Raw genomic sequence first — 20,574 nt, forward strand, 5'->3', positions numbered from 1 at the left:
CTGAGCTACCCTATCAAACGCTCTTCGCCGCCCGAAGGTCGAAGTAGATCCTTCGAGATCCGCCAATCGGAGGTGATGAGGATGATGAGGATCACTCCGAAGCATGTGAGGTTGAAGACCCGGGCATATTGGGGGTTGCCGTTCTCGCCCGATGGTTAGATAAGTAGTGCTCGCATCCCATCCTTATATTTGGGTTCCCGGTACTGTACTTTATCAATCAGTCCGTTGGAATCTTCCGGCATCTACACACGCTCAAAAGTACAATAATGTCGGACAAGGACCGAGTGGTCATAGTCGGTGCAGGAATCGTCGGTAGCAGTCTGGCGAAATACCTCTCATTGCTGCATGTACCCGTCACGCTGCTCGACCGCTCGTTATCGACCACACTACCCGATTCGACAGGTCTCCCACCCGGGTTCGTCGGGCACGTCAACGAGTTGCCCACTTTGACCGAATTGGCTAAACGGTCCGTTGAGGATTACAAGAATATTCCGGTAGGGTTCAAGTCGGAGGGCTCGAGGTGGCTTATACCCCTGAATTGAAGTCTTAAGGCATCGGTTGGACCTAGCGAACAAGTATGGGCTCCCAGCTAGATTTCGGGGGAAGAGGCACGGGGGCTCAATCCGGCTTTTCGTCAAGAGGGACGTGTTGGCGGCCCTGTTATTCGAGAACGATGGGACGGCGGCGGCTCCGACTATCGCTTTGTACGATAGGTCCGTCGCCTCATCTCTTGGAGCGAGGATGGTCGAGGGGGACGTGAAAGAGCTGGTCATTGAGCACGGAAGGGTGATAGGGGTAAAAACGACAGCGGACTTTATTCCTGCGAACAGGGTCATCGTGACGACCGGTATCTGGACCCGACAGTTACTCCCCGACCTCCCTGTCCACCCTGTCGGACACCCGTACTCGCACTCGGCAGAAAGGCCACCCCGTCAGAAGTCTTCGCCTTTCGTCCGATGGCCGGAAAATCACGTTTATGGTCGTGATCATGGGACGTACGATGGGATCGGGTCTTACGACCACCCAGCTGTATCGGTAGATGCCAGCGAGTTGAGTGAGAGTGCTCGGGGGGGGGATGGCAAGGGGGCTTTGATGACGTCTTGAGGAAGGCGTATGATCACTGTCCTCCTACAGCTTCGGGGGAGGGTGGTGTCGATTGGAAAGACGCTAAACCGTTCAACGGCTTGTTCTCGATGACCCCGGATAACCTCCCTTTCGTCGGCCGAGTCCATGGGGATGATCGTGATCCGTCTTCGGGGGTCTGGTGTGCCGTGGCCGTCTGGGTGACTTCGGCAGGAGGAGTAGCCCAGCTCTTGGCCAAGGCGATGGTCGAAGGGGAAGAGGGGATGACAGAGGTCGAGCGAGGGATGTTGAGGGATCTCGATCCGAGGCGGTTTGAAGGGCAAGATCAGGGGGCGCTTAAGGCGACTTCGTTGCGAGCCTACAATAATATTTATAATAGTGACGACTAGTTATGGAGAGAAAGGTACGGGACCTTGTAATCCACTTCAGACGAACAGGGACGTTCCTACGGTCCGTGATTAGAAACCAACGAACTCGGTCTACGAGGATATGAGGACGTGTATCAACTACAGGTGCAACGTTCTGCAATAGGCTAGGCAGGGCTTGTCAGGGAGGAATGGACGCCCTCCCTGATTCGAGTCGAAATACAAACACTTGCCTCTCGCTGTCGGCCGTTCAAAAGGATCCAATCGTACAAAAAGAGTCCTCGGAAACTGGGTGGCAACAAATCGGTTGAAGGTCTCAGCCAGCGCGACCCCCTGAAGACGCGAGATGACGTCTCGTTCAGCCACTTGAAGACCTTCTTCTTCTCGGGGATCTGGCGGGCAGATCATGTCCTACCAATGATATGTTTGGAATGCTAGGCTTGGCCGTGGTGAGACTCTGTCGTCGGAATGGTAAGTGGGATCAAGTTTACCCCCTTATGATGATGTCGAAGCGCTCAGATAGCGAGCAATATGATGACATGAGCTGCAGGAGGTACAATAGGAATCGGTACGATCGATGGCTAAGCTAAACCTCAGACGAATTTCTAGTCGAACCGCTGAGTATAGACCGAATCCGAGCCAGACCCCGGGTCTCGCAGCTAAGCGCTTCTTTTCCCACACTCGCTACATTAGCTCCTCAATACCTGTTCCTGCCAGCTCGGACAGTCTTTGTGACAGTCTTAGTGACCGTCGCGGTTCGGATCTGAGTCTCAGTGATCGTTTCGGTCTGCATCGCCGTTTCAGTAGTCGGTGAGGCACAGAAGAATGAGCTAGTCGGCGAGCTTGCCATGGTAGTTGCATCGGTGGTGAAAGCGTCGGTGGTGAGAGCGTCGGCGGTGAAAGCGTCGGTCGGAAAGAGGTCGCTGGTGGCAGCATCGCTAGTGGACACGCTGGTTGTTGTCGCTTCGGTAGTGAGACTGGTACTGGTAGACGCATCCGTAGAGCTAGGAGCCTCCTCGGTTGCGACATAGCCTATGATCCCATGATCTCCCCGAGGACTATTCTTCTGCATAGCAGGGATAGTGATAATCCCGATCGTCCAAATTGAACCATCCTCATTCGCGGTGAAGTCGGAAAACGAAGCGTCACCTCCCGCGCCAACTGTATTGCCGTATGACATGTCGCCAGATTCGAGGACGATCTTGGTGTCATAGTAATAGTGGGTGTCGATGGTCGCCTCGCAATCGGCTTGGCATTCGGTCGCCGTGCCCCAGCTGAAGAAGAAAGGATAATAAGCGTACTGATTCGCTATGTCTTGAGAGACCAGCCAATATCGGCTCACCCTCGCATGCTTCCGGAAACGGAAACCAAGCTGGAGATATACTCTCCAGTCACCTCATTCGTAATCACCTGCGTCCAATCCCACTCATAGCCGTTCTCCTTGACGGCCCCGCGAATATACTCGATCTTGATCCTGTCGGTGGCGCTCACCGCCTTCATGGGACCGTTGATCTGACGAGCGTTGCCGTTGGCATCGTTCCCGAAGAGAGAACCCATGGCACACCATTGATCGGCGGTCGCGCCGCAATCTTCGACGCTTATCTGGGTGGAGTCTAGAGTGCTTTGGATGAGATCTCCGGTGCCGTTGGAGATCCCAGGCCAGATTGTAAGGAATCCGCTCTGCTTGTTCCCGGGGTTCCGACCGGGGACCATGACGGTGGAAGTATAGATAATGTCTGCCTGAGACGGGCCGGTGTAGACGGCTGGGCCAAAGTAGTCGCGTTTGAAGATGTTGGGGGCAGCAGAGGCGACCAGCGCGCTCGACAGAAGGGCGATCAGATGATGGGCTTGCATGGTGATCGGATGCATGTTGGACGAAGATGAATAAAGGAAGGTGTCGATGAGGGATAGTAGAGTTGGCTGTTGCGATACAAGAGATCGAGCGATACAAGAAATCAATCCGAGTATCGCAACGATCAGGGAAGAAACAGAAACAGGCCGCTATATATACGAAACGGATCATGGTTCCTCTCGCGATCGGTCCGGGAAGATGGGTATCCTACCGATCACGAAACGACGACCTTGTTTTGACCATTCCTTCATCCGGCCTAGCTCGAAGCGATAATTCGTGTAGCGCATTGAGTCCGCCTGTGCGCCCGAAGAAACAGGTTTGAGGCAGGTCGTCGATAATGAAACAGAAGCTGTGCGCTCAGGCACATGCAGGATCAAGGAACGCAAGGCGCACGTGAAGTTGATAAAGAGAGAAGGGCCGCCCTCTCGACCTTGTTTCAAGCCATCTTAGCGGATCCAGTTCCCGGACCGGAAACCGACAAGTTCCGTGTACAGATTCGATCGCCTTCAAGTGAGCGCTTAACCAACCATGCAGGTGTGCCTATGCAGGTAGCGTGCTGTACGCTGCGGGATCCCGATATCAATAGCTAACGAAGGATGTCTCAAATGTTCTTACGCGCTGTGGTGGCTTTTCATTCCAGGTTCCGTCGAGCGACTCGCTATTCCTCACACGTATGATCGGTTGCTTCTGCGGTCCCGATTCTCTTGCTGCATCCGACAGAACAGTCCCTGCGAGAAACGATCCTCAGGGCGCAGGCAACATCCAAGGCGGGAGAAGATCGATGGCGCTCGAGATGCTTCATCCTACCGATCATGTCATGCATCTGGCCGGAATCGTTGAAATGTACGTTGAGGTTGCTGAACTAATACCATGTCCTGAATGCACTCGATAGTACAATAATCCTTCTCTCACAGAGATACCTTCACCCGACCCGACTTCAAGCTCGTCCAACGTCCTCGTTACCGTACTCGCCGGTACATTCGGTCTTGGAGAACCGGCGAGCGGGAATCCGGCGATAGAAGAGTTCGTCCAACATGGCGAACGTACGGCCAGTGTAGTCGGGTACGAAGAGATAGATGATGACGATACAAACGGCCCCAAGACCGGCGAAGAGGAAGGCCGTCTTGACGCCCCATTTGGCGCCAGAGTCTGCGCTCAGTAGGTACGGCAAGACTGATCGATGGACAGGAGTGAGATCAGCAAGACCACGCTCGACATTGAACAAGAGCGCCAGCGAGACTTACCACTGGTCATGATCAAGCCCACAATTGCGTTCCCGACCGTCCTTTTTTCAGTAGAGAAAAACCAAAGAGGTGAGCAACTCACGGTACTAATCATTCGCAAATCCTCGAGGCTTACCCTAACGTTGTAGTTTTGGCTCTCAATCTTGATGACCCGGATTCTCCAGTATAGGCCCAGCCGGCGACTCCCGGTCCGATGGTAGATGCGGCGAGGAAGATCGAAACCAGGGCGACGAGAACGGACCCTTGAGCTTGGCTGAAGTCGGATTTCGCGACCACGTCGGTGATACCAAGCCCAAGCATGCAGAGGGTCATGACGATGATACCGACGAATAGCAGCATCCATCGCCCGATCCTCTTATTCTCGATCAAAAAGAATGAGATGAAGTTGGATGCGAGACCGACGGAGGTGGTAATCACGCTCGAGATGAGGGGGTCGCTTTGTTTGGCGATGACGAAGAAGTCTGCGTGGGAAGGGGTCAGATTTGAGCACTCACCTTGACGTGAAAGCTCTGGGAGATGTAACTCACAAGTGGCGTAAGTGCCGACCAAGTTCTGACCGGTAAGGTTCTGAGAGATCGGCGGGAAGACGGCGCAGAAGGTTCGTCGCAGATCCACTCCCTTGAAGCAATCCAGGTAGGTCGTGTTTCGGTGCTGCCCATCGGACAAGGGTAGCTGATGAGCGTTCAAACAGTTCCATATCGGAAAACATCCCCGCAATTACCTGCTCGTTGGCCTCTGCCTCCTTCTCCAACGTGTATTCGAGAACGGCCACCGCGCGATCGAGATCCACCTCCGAGGACTTGGGGTTGATAAAAGCCAAAGCTTTACGAGCTTGCTCCTTTCGTCCCTTCATCATGAGCCAGTAAGGCGACTCTACCAAAAGGAAGACTTCGGCAATGAGGGTCAAGACGGGAGCGGCGAGGGCGACGTAGAGGGGGACCCGGAACGATCGAAGGTCGTCCTCGCCGGGCCAGCGTTTGTTGGTAGCCCAAGGGATGACGGTCGCAGCCAGCCCGCCAATGTTCACTAGGCGGAAGTCGATGGATCCGCATGAGTGGCCTCATCAAGGTGACAGAAAGAACACGTGGTACTCACTGGCCATATTGAAGAACGACAACATGATACCTCGAATCTCTCGGGGACTGACTTCGGTCACATAACAAGGCACGGTGGCTTGCATGATCCCGGTGGCGAAACCGATCACGATCTGTTGCGAGTTAGAAGACATCACCGTCAGTCTCGCATGGCCGGCGAGCATGGTTTGTGATGGTATTCACCTTGCTCCCGAGCCACATCTGCCAAGTCGTGGCGATCACTTCTAGCATGACGCCAATCATGGTGAAGAAGATGACCGAGTAAAGGGTCAGGCGTCGACCGAAGCGATCGTTGCATTCTCCGCCGGTGAATTGACCGAGAACCTGAAACGTGGCGAATAGGGCACCCCAGCTGCGATAGCCAACAACATTCGAGGGGTCAGCGGCCAGAGCGAGAGAGGGGCGATCTTGAACAGGCGACATACATGGTCAGAACTTTGGCTTCGACGGCATATTTGCCGTCTGTCTCGGACCAGACTCCGAACAGCTTATTGAAGGCGGTGATACCTAGCAGGTTGCCAGGAAGGGAGAACTCGACCCCGACAATGATCGCGTTCGACTGTGATGCGGCGAGGGTATGTCAGATCATCATTGAGACCAATCGCTTCTGTTCAGGCGTATCAACTTACCTGCACTGCCATGATCAAGGCCAACGCTTTAGGGTTCTCGAGCAAGACCTTCCATGGGTTCCTCCCCTCGCTCAACGTGTCCAGTCCTCCTTGCTGTAAAGCGGTAGGTTCGACATCGGTGACGATCTTGCCATCCTCGACGTGGTGTAGCTCTTCCTTTTCGTCGTGTCCTTGATACTTCTCCATGGGCTCCATTGTGGCGATCTTGTTGAAAACGGGGAGAGAGGCGGGCGCAACGAATGATCAGCTTAAAGAAAGGGGACCCGGATTTCGATCATCGCGTTTTCTTCTGCGACAGGTTTATATGGACGAGCACAGGGAGACCCCATGGGACAACTCACAATTTCGAGACTTTGAGATGTGGTATCTTTGTACCGAACTGCGCATAAAAGCTGTCGGTACGAACAACTTCGGTCCATCTCGCCATGCCTGTGGCGTTCTCACAAAGAAGCGCAACGTGCCAGTGCCGCACTCGCGGTCTCTACCCGCAGACCTCGGGCGTTTTCTCAGGTCGATCACGGCCCCCTTGGCGATGCGGCATTAGCCTCGCTTAAGTCGGTTTCGATCACCTGAGCGAATGCGGCACGATGATACCCCTTGGATGTGAACTTTCAAGGTCTGGCAGGATCACTGTCGTCCGTCGACAACGTCGAATTTGGTTTGAACAAGCGGGGACAGTATGGAGACGATCGCTGAAAGACCCTCGTTGCATGTTCTTCCCGTCGGTGCAGGAAGGGTCGAACGGCACGTCGTAAAGATATAGCGAATTGCCACACGGCGGTGGTCGGTTATTCTATTCTCGTATCGGCAGTGACTGCAAGGGGGCTCAAAGTCAGGCCAGACAAGCACCTAGCATCCGAAATCAGAGCTCGACCTGAGAATGGCATAATATTTCCAGGAATAGTCTAGGCCTGCGAAGCTTTCTTTCGCGCGAACCCATTTCAGTGCAACGACCTCTATTGGTAACGGCCCGAGTCGCTGTAACAAGCTGGCATGTTGGATTGCTTCTGTGAGGAGCGAGTCTGGATGTCGCTATCTGACGACATATTCTGATGTGATCCGTAGGACCGTACTATTGCGGCATGATCCTATACGGTATCGCGTGTTCTTCTTCATCTTGATTCGTTTGACAGACACCGTCTTCTGGATCCGACACGCCCTTGCCGAAAAGCCTACACCTCAATTCGCCCGACCCAACAATCCCCCAACCTCTCGTTCTGATCGTTCAATCCGCCATGGACAACGACCTTGCCGCCCTGACCCTCCACCTCGCTCCACCCAGCTGCGAACCAGCCTCTTGCCAGGGGAACCTTTTCTGCATCCCCCTCACCCGTCTGTTCAAGCTCTTCGAACCCGAGTCCGAATGGGTTCTCCTTTGAGACGAGGTCGTCCCGACGAATCAGGGCCCAGGCGTCTTGATGGAATTGTCCTGCACCGGCGTGACCCAAGTGAGCTGGGGCGGGTCCTCGTTCTCCGAACAACATCAGCGCGAGGATCTTCTTCCCTTGTCCACCCGCAATCTGGACGGGCGAGGTGACGGGTACCAAAGCGTGCACGCTCCGAGCTAAAGGATGCCCCTCTTCTCCCTCCCTGTTCGGCATCCCGATCGAGGTCCATTCGTCGATGTCGACATGGAAGATGTCGAGCTGAGAACCGAGTTCGTGTCCGGCGAACCCGCCGTACCGGACGAGCACCTCCTTGTCGTCGAGGTTGAGGGGGCAGAGGACGGTACCTCCTCGACCGGGTCCGGGGGCGGTAGGGTGGTTGTTCCACTCGAGAGACGAGGTCGTGATCGAGGTCGAGTTCGAGGTGATGGGCAACGAGTCTAGGTTGGCGGATCGGCCTACGGCAGGACACCCGGCGTGGACTGTAGGTTCCGAGAGATAATACGATACGACCCAGCACGATTCGAATCAGCCTTCCGGAGCCAGGCTGACAAAAGGGAGACCTCCGAGATGATAGCTAGAAGACCACAAGCAAGATCAAGACTCACTGTATAGCATATCGCCTGAGACGGCCATGGCGTGATAACTCCTCTCTTCAACACTCTTGCAGCCGCCCGCGCCCTCGACGTCCTTATCCTTGTTGTCATTGGTGACAGTACGACACTCCCAACCAGCCTCGGTAGCGGCGGTATCGTATACCCAGAGGTCGGCGTTACAAGCTGTCATCTCTTTCGACTCCCTGCCTCCCCAGAGGAACAACTTCGGGCCTGAAGCTGTGAGGGCTGATCCGACCCGGGCGGACGGTCTGAGTTTCGTTGAAGCTGTTTGGACATCCCCGGCTGTTCGGCAGACAAGTACCCAAAGTTCTGAATTAGCTGTGCGGTCAAGACGAGTCGAGACACCGATATTATCCGCACGTGCGTGATAAAAGATGACGAGAACTCACTGTCCAGGTCGACGACCCAAAGCTCGTCATCCACCGGTTCCCTCGGTTTAGCCTCTCCTCCGTAGACGTACGCCTTGTTCCCTACGACGGCGAGATTGTTGGACGATCGTTTCAAGGCTTTCTGGGCGGTGGGGTTGTTAGAAGCCAGAGGGAGTTGTTTCCATACGAGACGCATGTTGTAGGCCTAGTAGTATCTTTCGGGCGGTTGGACGATCGGGTTGGAAAGTGACTTGGGATCTGGGTTGTTGTTCTTGTTCGCTCGTCCTCGGAGTAGTATGAAAAGCAGTAGCAGCAAGAGTAGGTAAGGTGATACCGATGCAGGTTTCCGATTCCCTGTTGCCGACATCGTCGTCCGTTGTAGCTTCAAGTACTACTGATACTGATTCGACGGGACCAACACTTCTTGTACTTGGCAAAGGTCGACGAGATTCCGTTCCCGCCTCGGTGACCTTTCCAGTCCTCTCTCCGAAACGAGTCTTGCTGGGTGGCACGATGGTTGATCCTCCGATACTCAGAAATGAGCCACGTACCATAGATTGTACGAAAGGTTTCCGTTGCATCTTACGATACATATGCGCCGTGAACACGACGAAAACCCGCGGCAAGCACCGCGACCACTCTGGATCGAATTATATATGCATACACGTATATATGGACATGGAGACTGGCTATGCTGGCTATACAGACTTGACGGGAACGGCATTCTCTTTGCTAATTGCTAACGATGTTGAGGAGATGATTATAATCAAAAGTATGGAAAAGGTCATGGGCCCTCTTGTATGGGAGCCGCGGCGAGCCGTCCCGGGAGATCGGAAATGTTGATAGTCAATGACGATAAAGGTGCGCAATCCACGGGCGTGTGTAATGGATGCGTCGATGCGAGTGAGCGGACAAGACGAGCGTGATGCTGTGCGACGTCGAGGCAGTGATGATGCTGATGAGGCCGATGATGTTGTTGTTGATGGTTTGTCGACGACGATGCCGATATGCGTTCCCGCCGTCCGAGCTCTTGCCTTAGTGAACACCGATGTAACGGCTGACGAGCTCCCGCTGCATGGTCGCCCTCTGTATAGGGGTCAGGGCTTGGATCTCAGCCCTGCCGACTTCATGCCCGACTTCGCCCCCGCCTTCGACCTCGCCAGCAGTTTCGACCGGTTCTAAACCGAATCTGGCCGCCCAAGTTGCCAACGCGACTTGGCTGGCATCTGTGACCTCCGATGCCCATCGGATATTGACAAATATCCCTTCTTTATCTAGAAGTGGTACTAGAGGTATAATACCTCCTCCAGGATGGGTTCCAACGAGTCTCTAGCGGGTCTTATTGATGGCTTTTGCCCGGACATTGTAGGCCATCTTGTCGAAAGCCTCTGTCAGATCTTGGATGTTCAAGGCGAGGTCATCGACACCGTCTTTCGTGGCTAGGTTCTCAACTCCTTGTTTGATCAGCTCTTTGACGCTAGCCTTCGTCGCTAGGTCCTTCACCGCTTCTTTGACGCTGTCCTGAGGAGGTTTTCGGGTCGGGTCGGGCCTCAAGGTCAGGATCGGACCCCTTAAATGATAAAGACACTTCACAGCTCACCTTGACAGTCGCTTCGACACTGGCCTTTGTAGCCAGCTCTTTGAGGTCATCCTTCGTCGCGAGGTCTTTGATCGAGTCGGCTAGCCGAGTGAGTGTATCGTTCATCGCCAGGTATTCGGCCCGGGTTGGACCTCTCGCCACGATGTAGACCCCGAGAAGGTCGTCGACGGTGGGTAGGACGGGCTGTACCGGAACAGGAGGGACGGGCTGTACCGGAACAGGAGGGACCGGAGGCTCAGCCATGGTATGGTCGTGATAGGATATCGATCGAGGGTTGTCCTTTGATGAGGTGTCGCTCCGAGAGGTGTCGATGAAGAAGGTGTCGCTCCGAGAGGTGGCTTCAAAGGAGGTGTCGCTGTGAGGGGTGTCGCTAAAAGCTGAAAGAGATATCGCTGAAAGAGCTGTCCGCGATCCGAGGTACGATACTCGAGGGGGCAACCGCGGTTGAAGCTTCGATATGGACGGGTGAGGGAAAGGTGTGGTAGTCGGACGATGAATCAGCTCAGATCAGATCAGATGGTGTGGGTCTGTGTCGTTGTTGATGTTGGTCGTTCGTCGAGTGTCGTCACAATAACGAATATGCGATTTCAAGAGAAAAGACCCCTCGACCTCAACATCAACGCCGTCGTCGGAAATGCGTTCATCAATCATCGATGATGATACGACGGTTGCTCCACCTCCGCAACACAAAACTATTACTACAAACACCCCATTGTGTCCATCTGAGGGATGTTGATTCGCCGATGCCGAGACACCCCGACGTCCCCATAGAACCGGCCGCGAACCGATTGCTTCGGAGGTCGAGGACGGGTTGTCTGACTTGGTAAGAGTCGCTTTGCGAGCTGTAATGTATCTCCCTAGTCATGTTTGCTGATTTGGGTCCATTCGAAACTTCTTGCTCTGTAGTCGGAGGAGAAAGTATGTAGCACCTGAATATGACAGGGGTTCATCAGTCGTCGTGGTCAGGAGCTGATACGAATTGACATCCTTTCGGCTTGCAGGAAGAAGTGCCCGGAACAAGTACGTCCCGCTCCATCCTCCAGCTCGCTGCGAGCTCAATTTTCGACTACATGACCTTGGGCTGACACAATCTACCGATTATCTTTCAGTACGACGATTCGGGCGATTGCGAACGTTGCAAAGAAGGAGGTTGGCGGTGCATCAGACCGGGACAGGTCGACTGTAACACAAGATCAAGAACAACAATAACATCGTCATCAACGCCGATACCGACCAACGGCTCGGTCCAACCTCTTAACGCTCCCTGGACTCCCTTTACGCATACACATACACCTGCATCAGAACTAGCTTCCTCTCACGATTACACGACGGAGCTTACGAGCACGACCATGACCACGGATATCCCGTTCCCAGTACCCACAGCCGCACCTGAAAATGTCGACTGGACCGCCTTTTTCGACGATCTGATTGGGAATGGCACACAGCGGGTTGTAGCGGGTCCGAGTGGGCTCAACGGGAACGCCGATTTTGACGATGGTGATAGAAAAGTGAATGGTGAGACAGTCACGCAGACGCTGCTAAGACCTCTGGGAATACCGACTTCGACTTCGATTTCGACTTCGGCTTCAACGCCGACGCCGACGCCGACAACGATGCCTTTGCCTTTCGACCCGGCTCGGATGGGGTCGATAATGACGGATACGCATACGGGTCCTTTGCATTTCGGCAAGCTTTCTGAATGGATACTACAATCCGGACAGGTGGAGGGTGAGCTGTTCAGAGTTCCGTCTAGTGATCGGTTACTGTGATGACTGACCCTACAAAGTTTGGCTCGACAACGGTAGATACAGCGGCCGGTTTACCAGAGCCGGATCTTTTCTCTCAATACCTGGCCCCTCTTGATGACAATAGCGATAATACGGCATCGATCTCTCTACTTCCTGATCACAACTCGATACATCAGAATCCCGGCTGGTCAACAAACGTGCTTTCGGGAATAGCTCTGGAAGAGAACGTGAACGTCTGGACGATGGGCTCGAAAATAATACCGTTCCAGCAACATGCTCAGGCCGATGATGATCTTTCGGAACGATACGAAGCTTTGCTCGTCGAATTCTGTGAGTCATCAAGAAGTCCTGACAACAGATACCAGCCTTGTCCGCATGTTGAACCTGGAAACCTCGTCTGACCGAACCCTTGTTTGTGATCTCGTCACATAGACGCCAACTATGTGATACCCGCGTGGACCGTCACGTACACTCGGCAGGCTCGAGCTGGATTGGCAGAAAGTTGTATGAAGATGACTTCGTCGTGTCCCGTTACACGGACAGCTAGGAGGGCCGTCTCTGCGACCTGTAAGTACATGTCGATTGCTGTACTAGAGAGCTATTCGCCGACTGATCCCGCTGCCCTCGATGCTAGTCCTTCAGATCTACAAGGAACGCAAGACGCAATGGCCGATGGGAAGTTCGTCCCGCCAGGCCGCTCTGGACGCTCTTCCTCCGCATTACCTGGTCCCTACGATCGACCCCAAGCCGATCTTGAAAGCGGGTCTGGCTTTGGTATATCAATCAGGGTGAGCGCTGTACGACCAGGTCTTCCGATTAGATGTCGTTGTTGAAGGTGTCTTATTTCGCCAAGCAGTCACGAAACGGATCCTTCTGCTTTGCTGTGGGCACTCTCGGATCTGAATGTGAGAATCGTTGTTCGTCCCGTATAGCGTTCCACCTGACGGCTGACTCTTGTGCATCCGATCGACAGATGGCAGCCCACGCTCTTTCCGACGCCGACAACTTTCACATCACCAACCGCCTCGCGAATGACATGATCAAGGACGCGCTGGCGAAACCGGGGATGTTCGAGATCAATTTCCCTGACTGGGATTCTTTTGCCTTGCGAGTCGCCAGCATGGTGGATCTCAATGTCTGCTTGACGAATCGACAACGGACGGTGTTTGACTATTCAAGTGTGGCGACCCGGGCGTGGCCGAGAGACATGTCGCTGATCTGTGACAAGGAGACGACTGTGAGTACGCTCATCCAAGGACGGCGGTGTGTCTGGGCGAGACCGACAGGCTGACGTGGTCTTCTACGCTCAGTGGTTCGGTCTTCCTCCGGGCCTATCCTTGTTGCTTCTCCGGGTCGCCAATATTACGGCCGACGGTCACGCCGCTTCACAGCTCGGTCTCGCTCCGTCTCCAAGCTTGATCGAACAAGCGAATCGACTCGAAACCGAGTTGATCGAATACCAGCCGAGGCTACAGGAACCTGCCCCGCAAGGATCGACCGAGCCGTTTGAGGTCTCTTCGGCGGAAAGAGCGGTCGAGATGGACATCTGGAAGACTACCGGACTAGTTCTACTTGACCGGCTAGTGAGAGGCCGCGCCGTTCTCGAGCCCGTCTTACAAGAACGTCTCGAAGATATGCAAGCCATGTTGCAGGCGCTCATGCTACTTTGTCGAGCCCGGGAACGCAAGAGTAAGAACTTCATAGACTTCTGGACCTCGTATTACAGCGGACCGGCGTTCCTCGTCGGCAGCCTAGCGGTTCATGAAGCCGATCGTCAGTTCTACCGCCGGTTTCTGCGCGAGGTCGGTCCGGAGAAAGCGCTGGGTAGCCTGTTGGACTTGCTGGAAAAGACGTGGACTGCCAGTGACGCAGCTGGTCATGTCTGCGACTGGTTCGATATGGTCGCTCAGTCCAATACACGGCCGCTGTTCTTCTGAAGACCCGGCATATGATAAGGAATTGATTGATACGATCGTTTTCGACCTCGTGGCGCCTCTGCGCGAATGCTCGGATAAACGGTGAATCCACCCAATTTGCCGCTGTGCCTCCGAGCCGATATGCACGGGGAACGGAGATCGCCGACGTCGTCACGCTCGGCGACATCATATATAGGCACACAAGGCCGGCGCCCCTTCAGTCTAGCAGCTCGCCTTGGCAGAAATTCCCCCCTTCCGCCAATATGGGAAACCAGCTTGACCTCGACCTAGAAGACGTCAAGCAGTATGTCCCGCCCGATTATCCGGCTTCGACGCAACAGCAACCAGAATGTCTCATCGGTCCCGTACATACCTTGCCCCGACGGATCGAGATCAAGTGGTTCATTGCTATCTACCTAGCATTGTTCACCGCAGGCAAGTTCGCGCCTCATGTCGTTGCGCTCGAATATCGAGCTAATCACCACCTCTTACACGCAGGCTGGAGTGATGCTAGTACTGGACCCTTGCTGCTGCGCATTCAGGATCATTATTCGGTCTCCTACACCGTCGTCTCGGTCATCTTCATCTGCAACTTTAGCGGATTTTTGCTGGCCGCCTTGACCAACGTGTGGTTCTCGGATCGATTCGGTATGGGCAAGACCACGCTGCTCGGTGCTGTGGTTCACGTGAGTGTTCACGAAAGTCGCTAGCATACACTCAATCCTGACCGTCCGACTCCGACGACGCCCGACAGCTGGCTGGAGGCGCGCTCATGGCCGGGGCACCTCCGTTCCCGCTCTTTGTTATCGCGTTCTGCATCAACGGCTTCGGTCTCGGCTTGCAAGACGCCCAAATCAATGGGTTCATCACACGACTCCCAAACGCCGGGTCGAGAATGTCAATCGCCCACGCGATCTACGGCTTGGGCGCGCTGGTGTCGCCTCTGATCGCCACCCAGTTCGCTCGTTCAACCTTCAAGCACTGGAACTTGCACTACGTGTGTTCGGTTGCGATCATGGCCGCCAACTCGGCTACTCTTGGATACGTCTTCAGGCTCAAGCGGGACGACGATCTCTTTGCCATCTACAACTATGTCCCGCAGGCTCAAGCTCATATCCATGGTCCAGTCGTCGTGACCGACAGCACGACAGAGGTGTGTTTCTACTTCGATCGGTCTGATGCAGTGCACAAGATGGGCCGTTGAACCAGGGATTCTTTCCACGACTTAGCATCCCTCAAGTCAACCCGATCCGCCTCAGACGGAAGGTGGCAATAAAGTGTCCCCATCGCATGGTACTGGGGAAAAGATGATGGCCATCGCCAAGACGCCCTTCGTCCACCTGGGCGGCCTTTTGGCGTTCATCTACGTCGGAATCGAGTTTACGATCGGAAGCTGGGCCGTCACCTACATCGTGGAGGTACGAGGTGGAGGTGACGATAGCGGATACGTCAGCTCTGGATTTTTCGGCGGTTTGATGGTCGGGCGCGTTCTGCACGTCTTTGTCAGCTGGGTGATCAGCGAGCAGAACGCGGTACTCGTTTACATGGTGGTCGCTCTCGGACTTCAGGTCGTAAGTCGCCCTGTTCTGGATGGCGATGCTACTGCACGTTCTGATCTTCGGGACACCTTCCAGCTCGTCTGGCAAGTCGACAGTATCCTCGGCAACGCCCTGGCATACTCGATGATAGGCATAGTCCTCGGACCGATGTGGGTCTCGATCGCTGTGGCCACCTCGAGCTCTGAGACTCATCTCAATTTGTCCAGCTTCCCCGTCTTGCTGAACGGCACGGCCGCCATGCTCGATTCGGAAATGTCTGTCGGGGCCATTGGCTACATCGCTGCCTTGGGACAATGCGGTTCTGCCTTGTTCCCTTTCGTCACGGGAACGCTCTCCGGGAGATTCGGGGTTGAAGCACTTCAGCCCTTGTCGGTCGCGTTGATCGGCGTCATGTCGTGTCTCTGGGCGGCGCTGCTCTGGCTCACTCGCAAGAGGTGGGCGAGAGCGCATAGGTTCTGATCTCGATGGCCTTGTGCTCTGGGTCATGCAAGACATATCGTCGCTATATCCAAGAGGCATACTTCCGACGCACCCAGGTGTCTCGACGTCAAAAGGCCCAGTCTAGCGATGACAATACATGATAGATCTCGATCGAAGGTATCTCATAATCATCGTCATCATCGAGTTCGACATGCCAAACATCCCCGTTACGCTCCTTCCGATCTACTACAACCCCAACATCTTCCTCCTCTTCTCCGCCTCCGTCTCCTCGCCCTCCTTTTTGATCGGAAGCGTCCTGATCACCCTAGCCGGGTTGCCTACGACGACGGACCGGGGAGGTACCGATTTCGTAACCACGCTGCCTGCTCCTACAAGTGCAAGTGTAAGTGCTCGACCAGACAAGACAGGGATAACAGTTGTTTGTGTTAGTGTTAGATTGCCAATACGGAGTGGGATTGAGGATCGAGAAGCTAAGAGCCGTCTATTCGCTTACCTACGGTCGAACCGTGGCCGATCGTCACTCCGCCGAGTACGGTGACGTTCCCTCCTAACCAGACATCGTGCTCTGCACAAATCGAAAGCGAAGTAAGGATCCACCAGAGCCGATAAGGGACAACAAAACCGCGGTCAGCGTTATAATCCCTTCCAAACAGGTTGAGGCAGGATCGAAACCTCGAAACCTCGAAACCTCAGACGGTACGGCACTCACCCAGCGTAATCGGGGTCGCCCATTCGACGTACGTCCGGCGTTCTTCCGGATCCACCGGATGGCCCTAAGCAAGCCCCAAACCCAAACCCAAACCCAAACCCAAACCCAAACCCAAGCCGAGGTCAGTCCGATGAAGGTGTTCACGAAACATTTAGAGAAAGATCAAAGCCTCGAAGCGTCGAAAGAAGAGATGACAAGAGATGGCTGGGCGGTGGGTGGACGTACCGGAGTGTAGAAGTGACACGAGGGTCCGATTTGGCATCCGTCCCCGATCTTGACTAGATGATGGATAGTGGACGCGATGACGGTTGTGCGTTGCGTAGGGAGAGAGTGAGTGAGCAGGAAAGATGGGTCAGCCCGATTAGCTGACGACATAGGACAGTGAGTAGATCAAGAAGCAGAGAGAAAGCTCACTGGGAGTGACGTCCAGAAACGTATTCCCTGGCCCGATGTAAACGTCATCTCCGATCGTCAAGTTGAAGACCTACCACAAAAAGATAGTCGAGGTGCAGGACCATCAGCCGCCTCTCCGGCCTTGTCAACTCAGTTACCCCTATCCGTGTCCAACTCACGTATTCGCAAAAGAACGGCAAAGCCACATAACAATTCCCCTTTCCTCCCAAATTCGCCCACTTCTTAAACAACTCCATCCGTCTCTTCCCATCCTTCTCCTCGTTGATCGCTTGGACCTTGTCTCGACCGACCTGAGCTTGATATTGGACGTGCTCGTCGCTAGCCTGGTAAGGGCCACCGGCGAGCATGGTCTTGAATACGGTTGGGTCGGCTTCGGCCATGCTGCCGATTCGTCTGGAAGAGAGATTTGTATAGGATCTGAGGGTAGCTACGGCGAGAGTTCAGCTCCTTTGGAATCTTGAATAGACATCCAAGCTGTCCCGTCGTGGTTTATATATCAGAAGGTTGCCATCATCGACCTGACCATCTTCGACTCGGGCTCCTGCGCGGCTCGGCGGGTAATCGATCTCTTGACCCTCTCTCTCTCGGATCATCTTCGGGGGAGAGAGAGACGAGCAATATTACGTCAGTCAATCCGGACATCGATGGTCGATGCATGGTACGCACAGGGGATCAGCGCGCGCCGGTTAAGATTTTTTGGGGTCGGATAAGGGTAGGATAAGAAGCGACGGTTAAGCATTTAGCTTAACGGGCTCTTATCCGACCCCCATGGATTTGGACGCGGGGGTCTTTTGCCTTCGTGGCGCCTGTCTGTAATATGATCAAGTCGATCATCACTTCTTACCCCTATTTCGCTGCAAGCCCGTATGCTAGTTGATAGTTAGTGGTACGATAAGACTACCATCATATTACCGTTCCAGATGTCGGTATCCGCCTTTCCAACTCCTCCCGATTACTCCAGCCGCAGTATCGCTATGCTTGAGGCCCAGGTGGTGAGCGAATTATCAGTCCCTTAACCGACTCTTATCCTTGCTCCTCAACAGCCCCTCAACAGACTAGGACTCTGCCTATGCAGCCACTGTTCCCGCCGAGGCAGGGTTATTACTGGAAGAAAATATCTGGCTCATATCCGGCGCTTAGCAGGAGAGGCAGAAGAGCGGCAGTACCTACTTAATGAAATACAGAACAGCCAACTCCCCCCCGCCGTACCACCTGATCTCGACATCCCCTCCTCACCAACTCAGCCCTATCACCCCCCTACTGAACCACTTGGTGGTACGTTAAGCCCCTCGCAATACGGCCCTTTTGATACCCCCTTCGATGGTATTTCGCTAGACGATCCCGGCCACCTTAATCAATCACCGACATCCGAAAACGACCCACAACGCACCCTTAACCCTCCAGATAACCCCCCCGATCTGCCCCCCCCTGAGCCAGCTCTACCTTATATCCCCGAGCTCCATGATTACCTGGACGATTGGCCCTACGACATACCTTCGGTCTTAGTCAATCCTTGGGATACCGAGCCCTTGTCGGACTACATAGGCCTCGACCAAGTCCAGGACAGCACAACCTTCATGGAACGCTTGATTTACACCTACGCTATTCTCATCGAAGCTGCGGGCGCAGCCAGAACCCTAATTCACTTCTTTCTCAGGGGGGCCCTTAACCTGGTCGATAGCACCCGGTTAATGGTCAACAGTGATGCACCCTCCCTACTCAGCGACTCGCCGGCACAAACCCTTCGGACTGTTCATCGGAAAACCGGCACCTATGTGCCCAATATCGTACACCCTGTGTGTCCGAATATGCTCTGCCATGAGGTTCTGTACGACGTCACATCACCAGTTTCATATTCAGCCGTTGGCTCAGCCCGACTACCGGCCAACCTGCCTCTTAACTGCCCCGCATGTGGCCAGGTAATGGACGGAGAGAAAGGCAACGTCCCCCTGGACTTTTCACGTATACCCTTACGCTATCAGCTTGAACGAGTTCTGGCTCATCCAGGTATGGAAGACCTAGCGTTTAACTGGCAGGATAGGCGTCAGTTAGCAGTCCGCTGGGACGAGGCCACTTGTCCCGCCGAGTCGATCTTGCATGACCAATGGGATGGTGAAGTACTTGAGCGAATCCTAGGACCGGACGGTAACCCACTCTTACACGACCCCCCTAGGCCTGGAGATGTCCCCGTTATCTACTTGAATCTCTACCTGGATTGGGTCAACCGTTCATCATCGATGATGTCGACGCCGTACTCTGTTGGACATATCTCACTCCAAATCGTCAATTTCCCGCAAGGTTTGAGGTCAGTTCAGAGTATGATAATGCCTATTGGCATTATTCCCGGTATGTATCTTTGCGCTCATTGCAACTTGTTCGATCTGCCAACATAAAATTTCTAACTGGCCCTTATCTTGCTGTCTATAGGTCCGCGAGAGCCCCGACACGTCAATTACCATAAATTCCTTATGCCGCTGGTAATGGAGTTACGCCAGGCTTGGTTTCAGCCAGTTTCGATTCGGACTCCCAAGTTTCCTAACGGACGGTTATGTCACCTTGCACTGGCCGCCGTGTGCGCCGATAGGCCTGCTGCTATCGGCCTGATAGGAGCTTCGTCACAAGCTCGTAAATCTGATGTGTGCACTCGCTGCCATGCCACACACGATCGTCTGGCCTTTACACAGGGTAAGTCTGACCAGACAGGGGTAGGATAGTTGTTGGATAATTTTAACGGCATGGACCTTAGATTTTCCCCTTCGCGATTCGCATCATCACTGCCAGGGTATCTTATTCGGAGAAGAAGCCGGCTTATCTGCCATACGACAGGCCCGTCAAGAGCACGATAACGAGCAGGCTGCTCTTTCCAACCAAGCCGAGGCTAAACGAAACGACTGGGCTCAGTTACCCCGAACTACTAGGGGACCCAAACCACCCCCTTATCGGCCCATCAAATTCACTTCAACCATGGCTAAAGAGGCCCTCAATCGGTCCCCTTATGCGGATGTTAAGGGTCACCTATCGGCCCTTATGTTGCTGCCGTATTTCGACAAGTTCAGGTGTACCGTCTTCGATGCCATGCATAACCTGCTTCAAGGCAACGACAAAACCTACCTCTGGAAGTGCCTTTGTGTGGGCAAATACGGGACCGTTAACGAGCCGGACAACGACGACGACTCTGAAGTCGATTCGACTGACGGGGAGCTATTCCCTGAGCCCATCGTCAGGCCGACATTTAACCCACCCTTATCGAGCACCATAGCACCTGCATTATCCCCCGCTGTTCTGGACGACTCAATGACCCTGGAGGAGGCCATGGCTGCATCGCAGGCATCCGCTGAACCGTCGACCTCCATGGCGCCTCCCAGACCACCCTCTAACCCACCCTTATCACGTCCGACAAGGGTCAACCCAACCAGACGGGCAAAAGAGGTCTTGAAGCCGGTCTTTACCCCTGCAAACCTTGTCGCCATAAGTAAAGCCATTCGTCAGGTATGGGATCCTTAATGGCGCCTTGTCTCGTCATACAAGAGGCTGATAAGCGTACGTGACA

At 54.2% G+C, this 20,574-nt stretch overlaps 7 protein-coding genes across 7 annotated transcripts; 3 read left to right on the top strand and 4 right to left on the bottom strand.

The window, feature by feature from the left end:
• Nucleotides 1-262: 262 nt before the first annotated feature.
• HD553DRAFT_331593 (FAD dependent oxidoreductase-domain-containing protein) lies at nucleotides 263-1,472 on the top strand (the record flags this gene model as incomplete). Its single annotated transcript, XM_046182023.1, has 3 exons — nucleotides 263-520; nucleotides 552-1,054; nucleotides 1,084-1,472. Exons 1-3 carry the CDS (start codon nucleotides 267-269, stop codon nucleotides 1,470-1,472), a joined length of 1,146 nt encoding a protein of 381 aa, XP_046036728.1. The 5' UTR covers nucleotides 263-266.
• Nucleotides 1,473-1,923: 451 nt separating this feature from the next.
• On the bottom strand, nucleotides 1,924-3,437 carry HD553DRAFT_296383 (uncharacterized protein). Its single transcript, XM_046178517.1, has 2 exons — nucleotides 2,791-3,437; nucleotides 1,924-2,722 (listed from the first exon to the last, which is right to left on the bottom strand). Exons 1-2 carry the CDS (start codon nucleotides 3,315-3,317, stop codon nucleotides 2,146-2,148), a joined length of 1,104 nt encoding a protein of 367 aa, XP_046036729.1. The 5' UTR covers nucleotides 3,318-3,437; the 3' UTR covers nucleotides 1,924-2,145.
• A 645-nt stretch (nucleotides 3,438-4,082) lies between these two features.
• On the bottom strand, nucleotides 4,083-6,617 carry HD553DRAFT_311828 (uncharacterized protein). The gene is made up of 9 exons (XM_046180025.1): nucleotides 6,268-6,617; nucleotides 6,064-6,197; nucleotides 5,822-5,990; nucleotides 5,640-5,751; nucleotides 5,266-5,570; nucleotides 5,072-5,195; nucleotides 4,660-5,005; nucleotides 4,545-4,585; nucleotides 4,083-4,473 (listed from the first exon to the last, which is right to left on the bottom strand). The coding sequence occupies exons 1-9, from the start codon at nucleotides 6,460-6,462 to the stop codon at nucleotides 4,238-4,240; spliced, it is 1,662 nt and encodes a 553-aa protein (XP_046036730.1). The 5' UTR covers nucleotides 6,463-6,617; the 3' UTR covers nucleotides 4,083-4,237.
• Nucleotides 6,618-7,230: 613 nt separating this feature from the next.
• Nucleotides 7,231-8,927, bottom strand: HD553DRAFT_37127 (kelch repeat protein). The gene is made up of 3 exons (XM_046184177.1): nucleotides 8,659-8,927; nucleotides 8,261-8,587; nucleotides 7,231-8,134 (listed from the first exon to the last, which is right to left on the bottom strand). The coding sequence occupies exons 1-3, from the start codon at nucleotides 8,831-8,833 to the stop codon at nucleotides 7,440-7,442; spliced, it is 1,197 nt and encodes a 398-aa protein (XP_046036731.1). The 5' UTR covers nucleotides 8,834-8,927; the 3' UTR covers nucleotides 7,231-7,439.
• Nucleotides 8,928-11,591: 2,664 nt separating this feature from the next.
• On the top strand, nucleotides 11,592-14,043 carry HD553DRAFT_37340 (fungal-specific transcription factor domain-containing protein). Its single transcript, XM_046184178.1, has 8 exons — nucleotides 11,592-11,749; nucleotides 11,817-11,965; nucleotides 12,049-12,315; nucleotides 12,418-12,552; nucleotides 12,620-12,773; nucleotides 12,842-12,890; nucleotides 12,959-13,222; nucleotides 13,296-14,043. The coding sequence occupies exons 2-8, from the start codon at nucleotides 11,851-11,853 to the stop codon at nucleotides 13,920-13,922; spliced, it is 1,611 nt and encodes a 536-aa protein (XP_046036732.1). The 5' UTR covers nucleotides 11,592-11,749; nucleotides 11,817-11,850; the 3' UTR covers nucleotides 13,923-14,043.
• Nucleotides 14,044-14,164: 121 nt separating this feature from the next.
• On the top strand, nucleotides 14,165-15,919 carry HD553DRAFT_328869 (MFS general substrate transporter; the record flags this gene model as incomplete). Its single annotated transcript, XM_046181894.1, has 6 exons — nucleotides 14,165-14,261; nucleotides 14,400-14,587; nucleotides 14,656-15,054; nucleotides 15,131-15,472; nucleotides 15,536-15,609; nucleotides 15,667-15,919. 6 exons carry the CDS (start codon nucleotides 14,165-14,167, stop codon nucleotides 15,917-15,919), a joined length of 1,353 nt encoding a protein of 450 aa, XP_046036733.1.
• Nucleotides 15,920-16,092: 173 nt separating this feature from the next.
• Nucleotides 16,093-17,582, bottom strand: HD553DRAFT_355917 (putative O-acetyl transferase). The gene is made up of 6 exons (XM_046183837.1): nucleotides 17,183-17,582; nucleotides 17,025-17,094; nucleotides 16,836-16,975; nucleotides 16,611-16,674; nucleotides 16,395-16,466; nucleotides 16,093-16,269 (listed from the first exon to the last, which is right to left on the bottom strand). The coding sequence occupies exons 1-6, from the start codon at nucleotides 17,402-17,404 to the stop codon at nucleotides 16,127-16,129; spliced, it is 711 nt and encodes a 236-aa protein (XP_046036734.1). The 5' UTR covers nucleotides 17,405-17,582; the 3' UTR covers nucleotides 16,093-16,126.
• Nucleotides 17,583-20,574: the final 2,992 nt, after the last annotated feature.

The sequence above is a fragment of the Filobasidium floriforme genome (assembly GCF_021052385.1).
Source record: "Filobasidium floriforme strain CBS 6241 chromosome Unknown HD553scaffold_11, whole genome shotgun sequence".
Lineage (NCBI taxonomy): Eukaryota > Fungi > Basidiomycota > Tremellomycetes > Filobasidiales > Filobasidiaceae > Filobasidium > Filobasidium floriforme.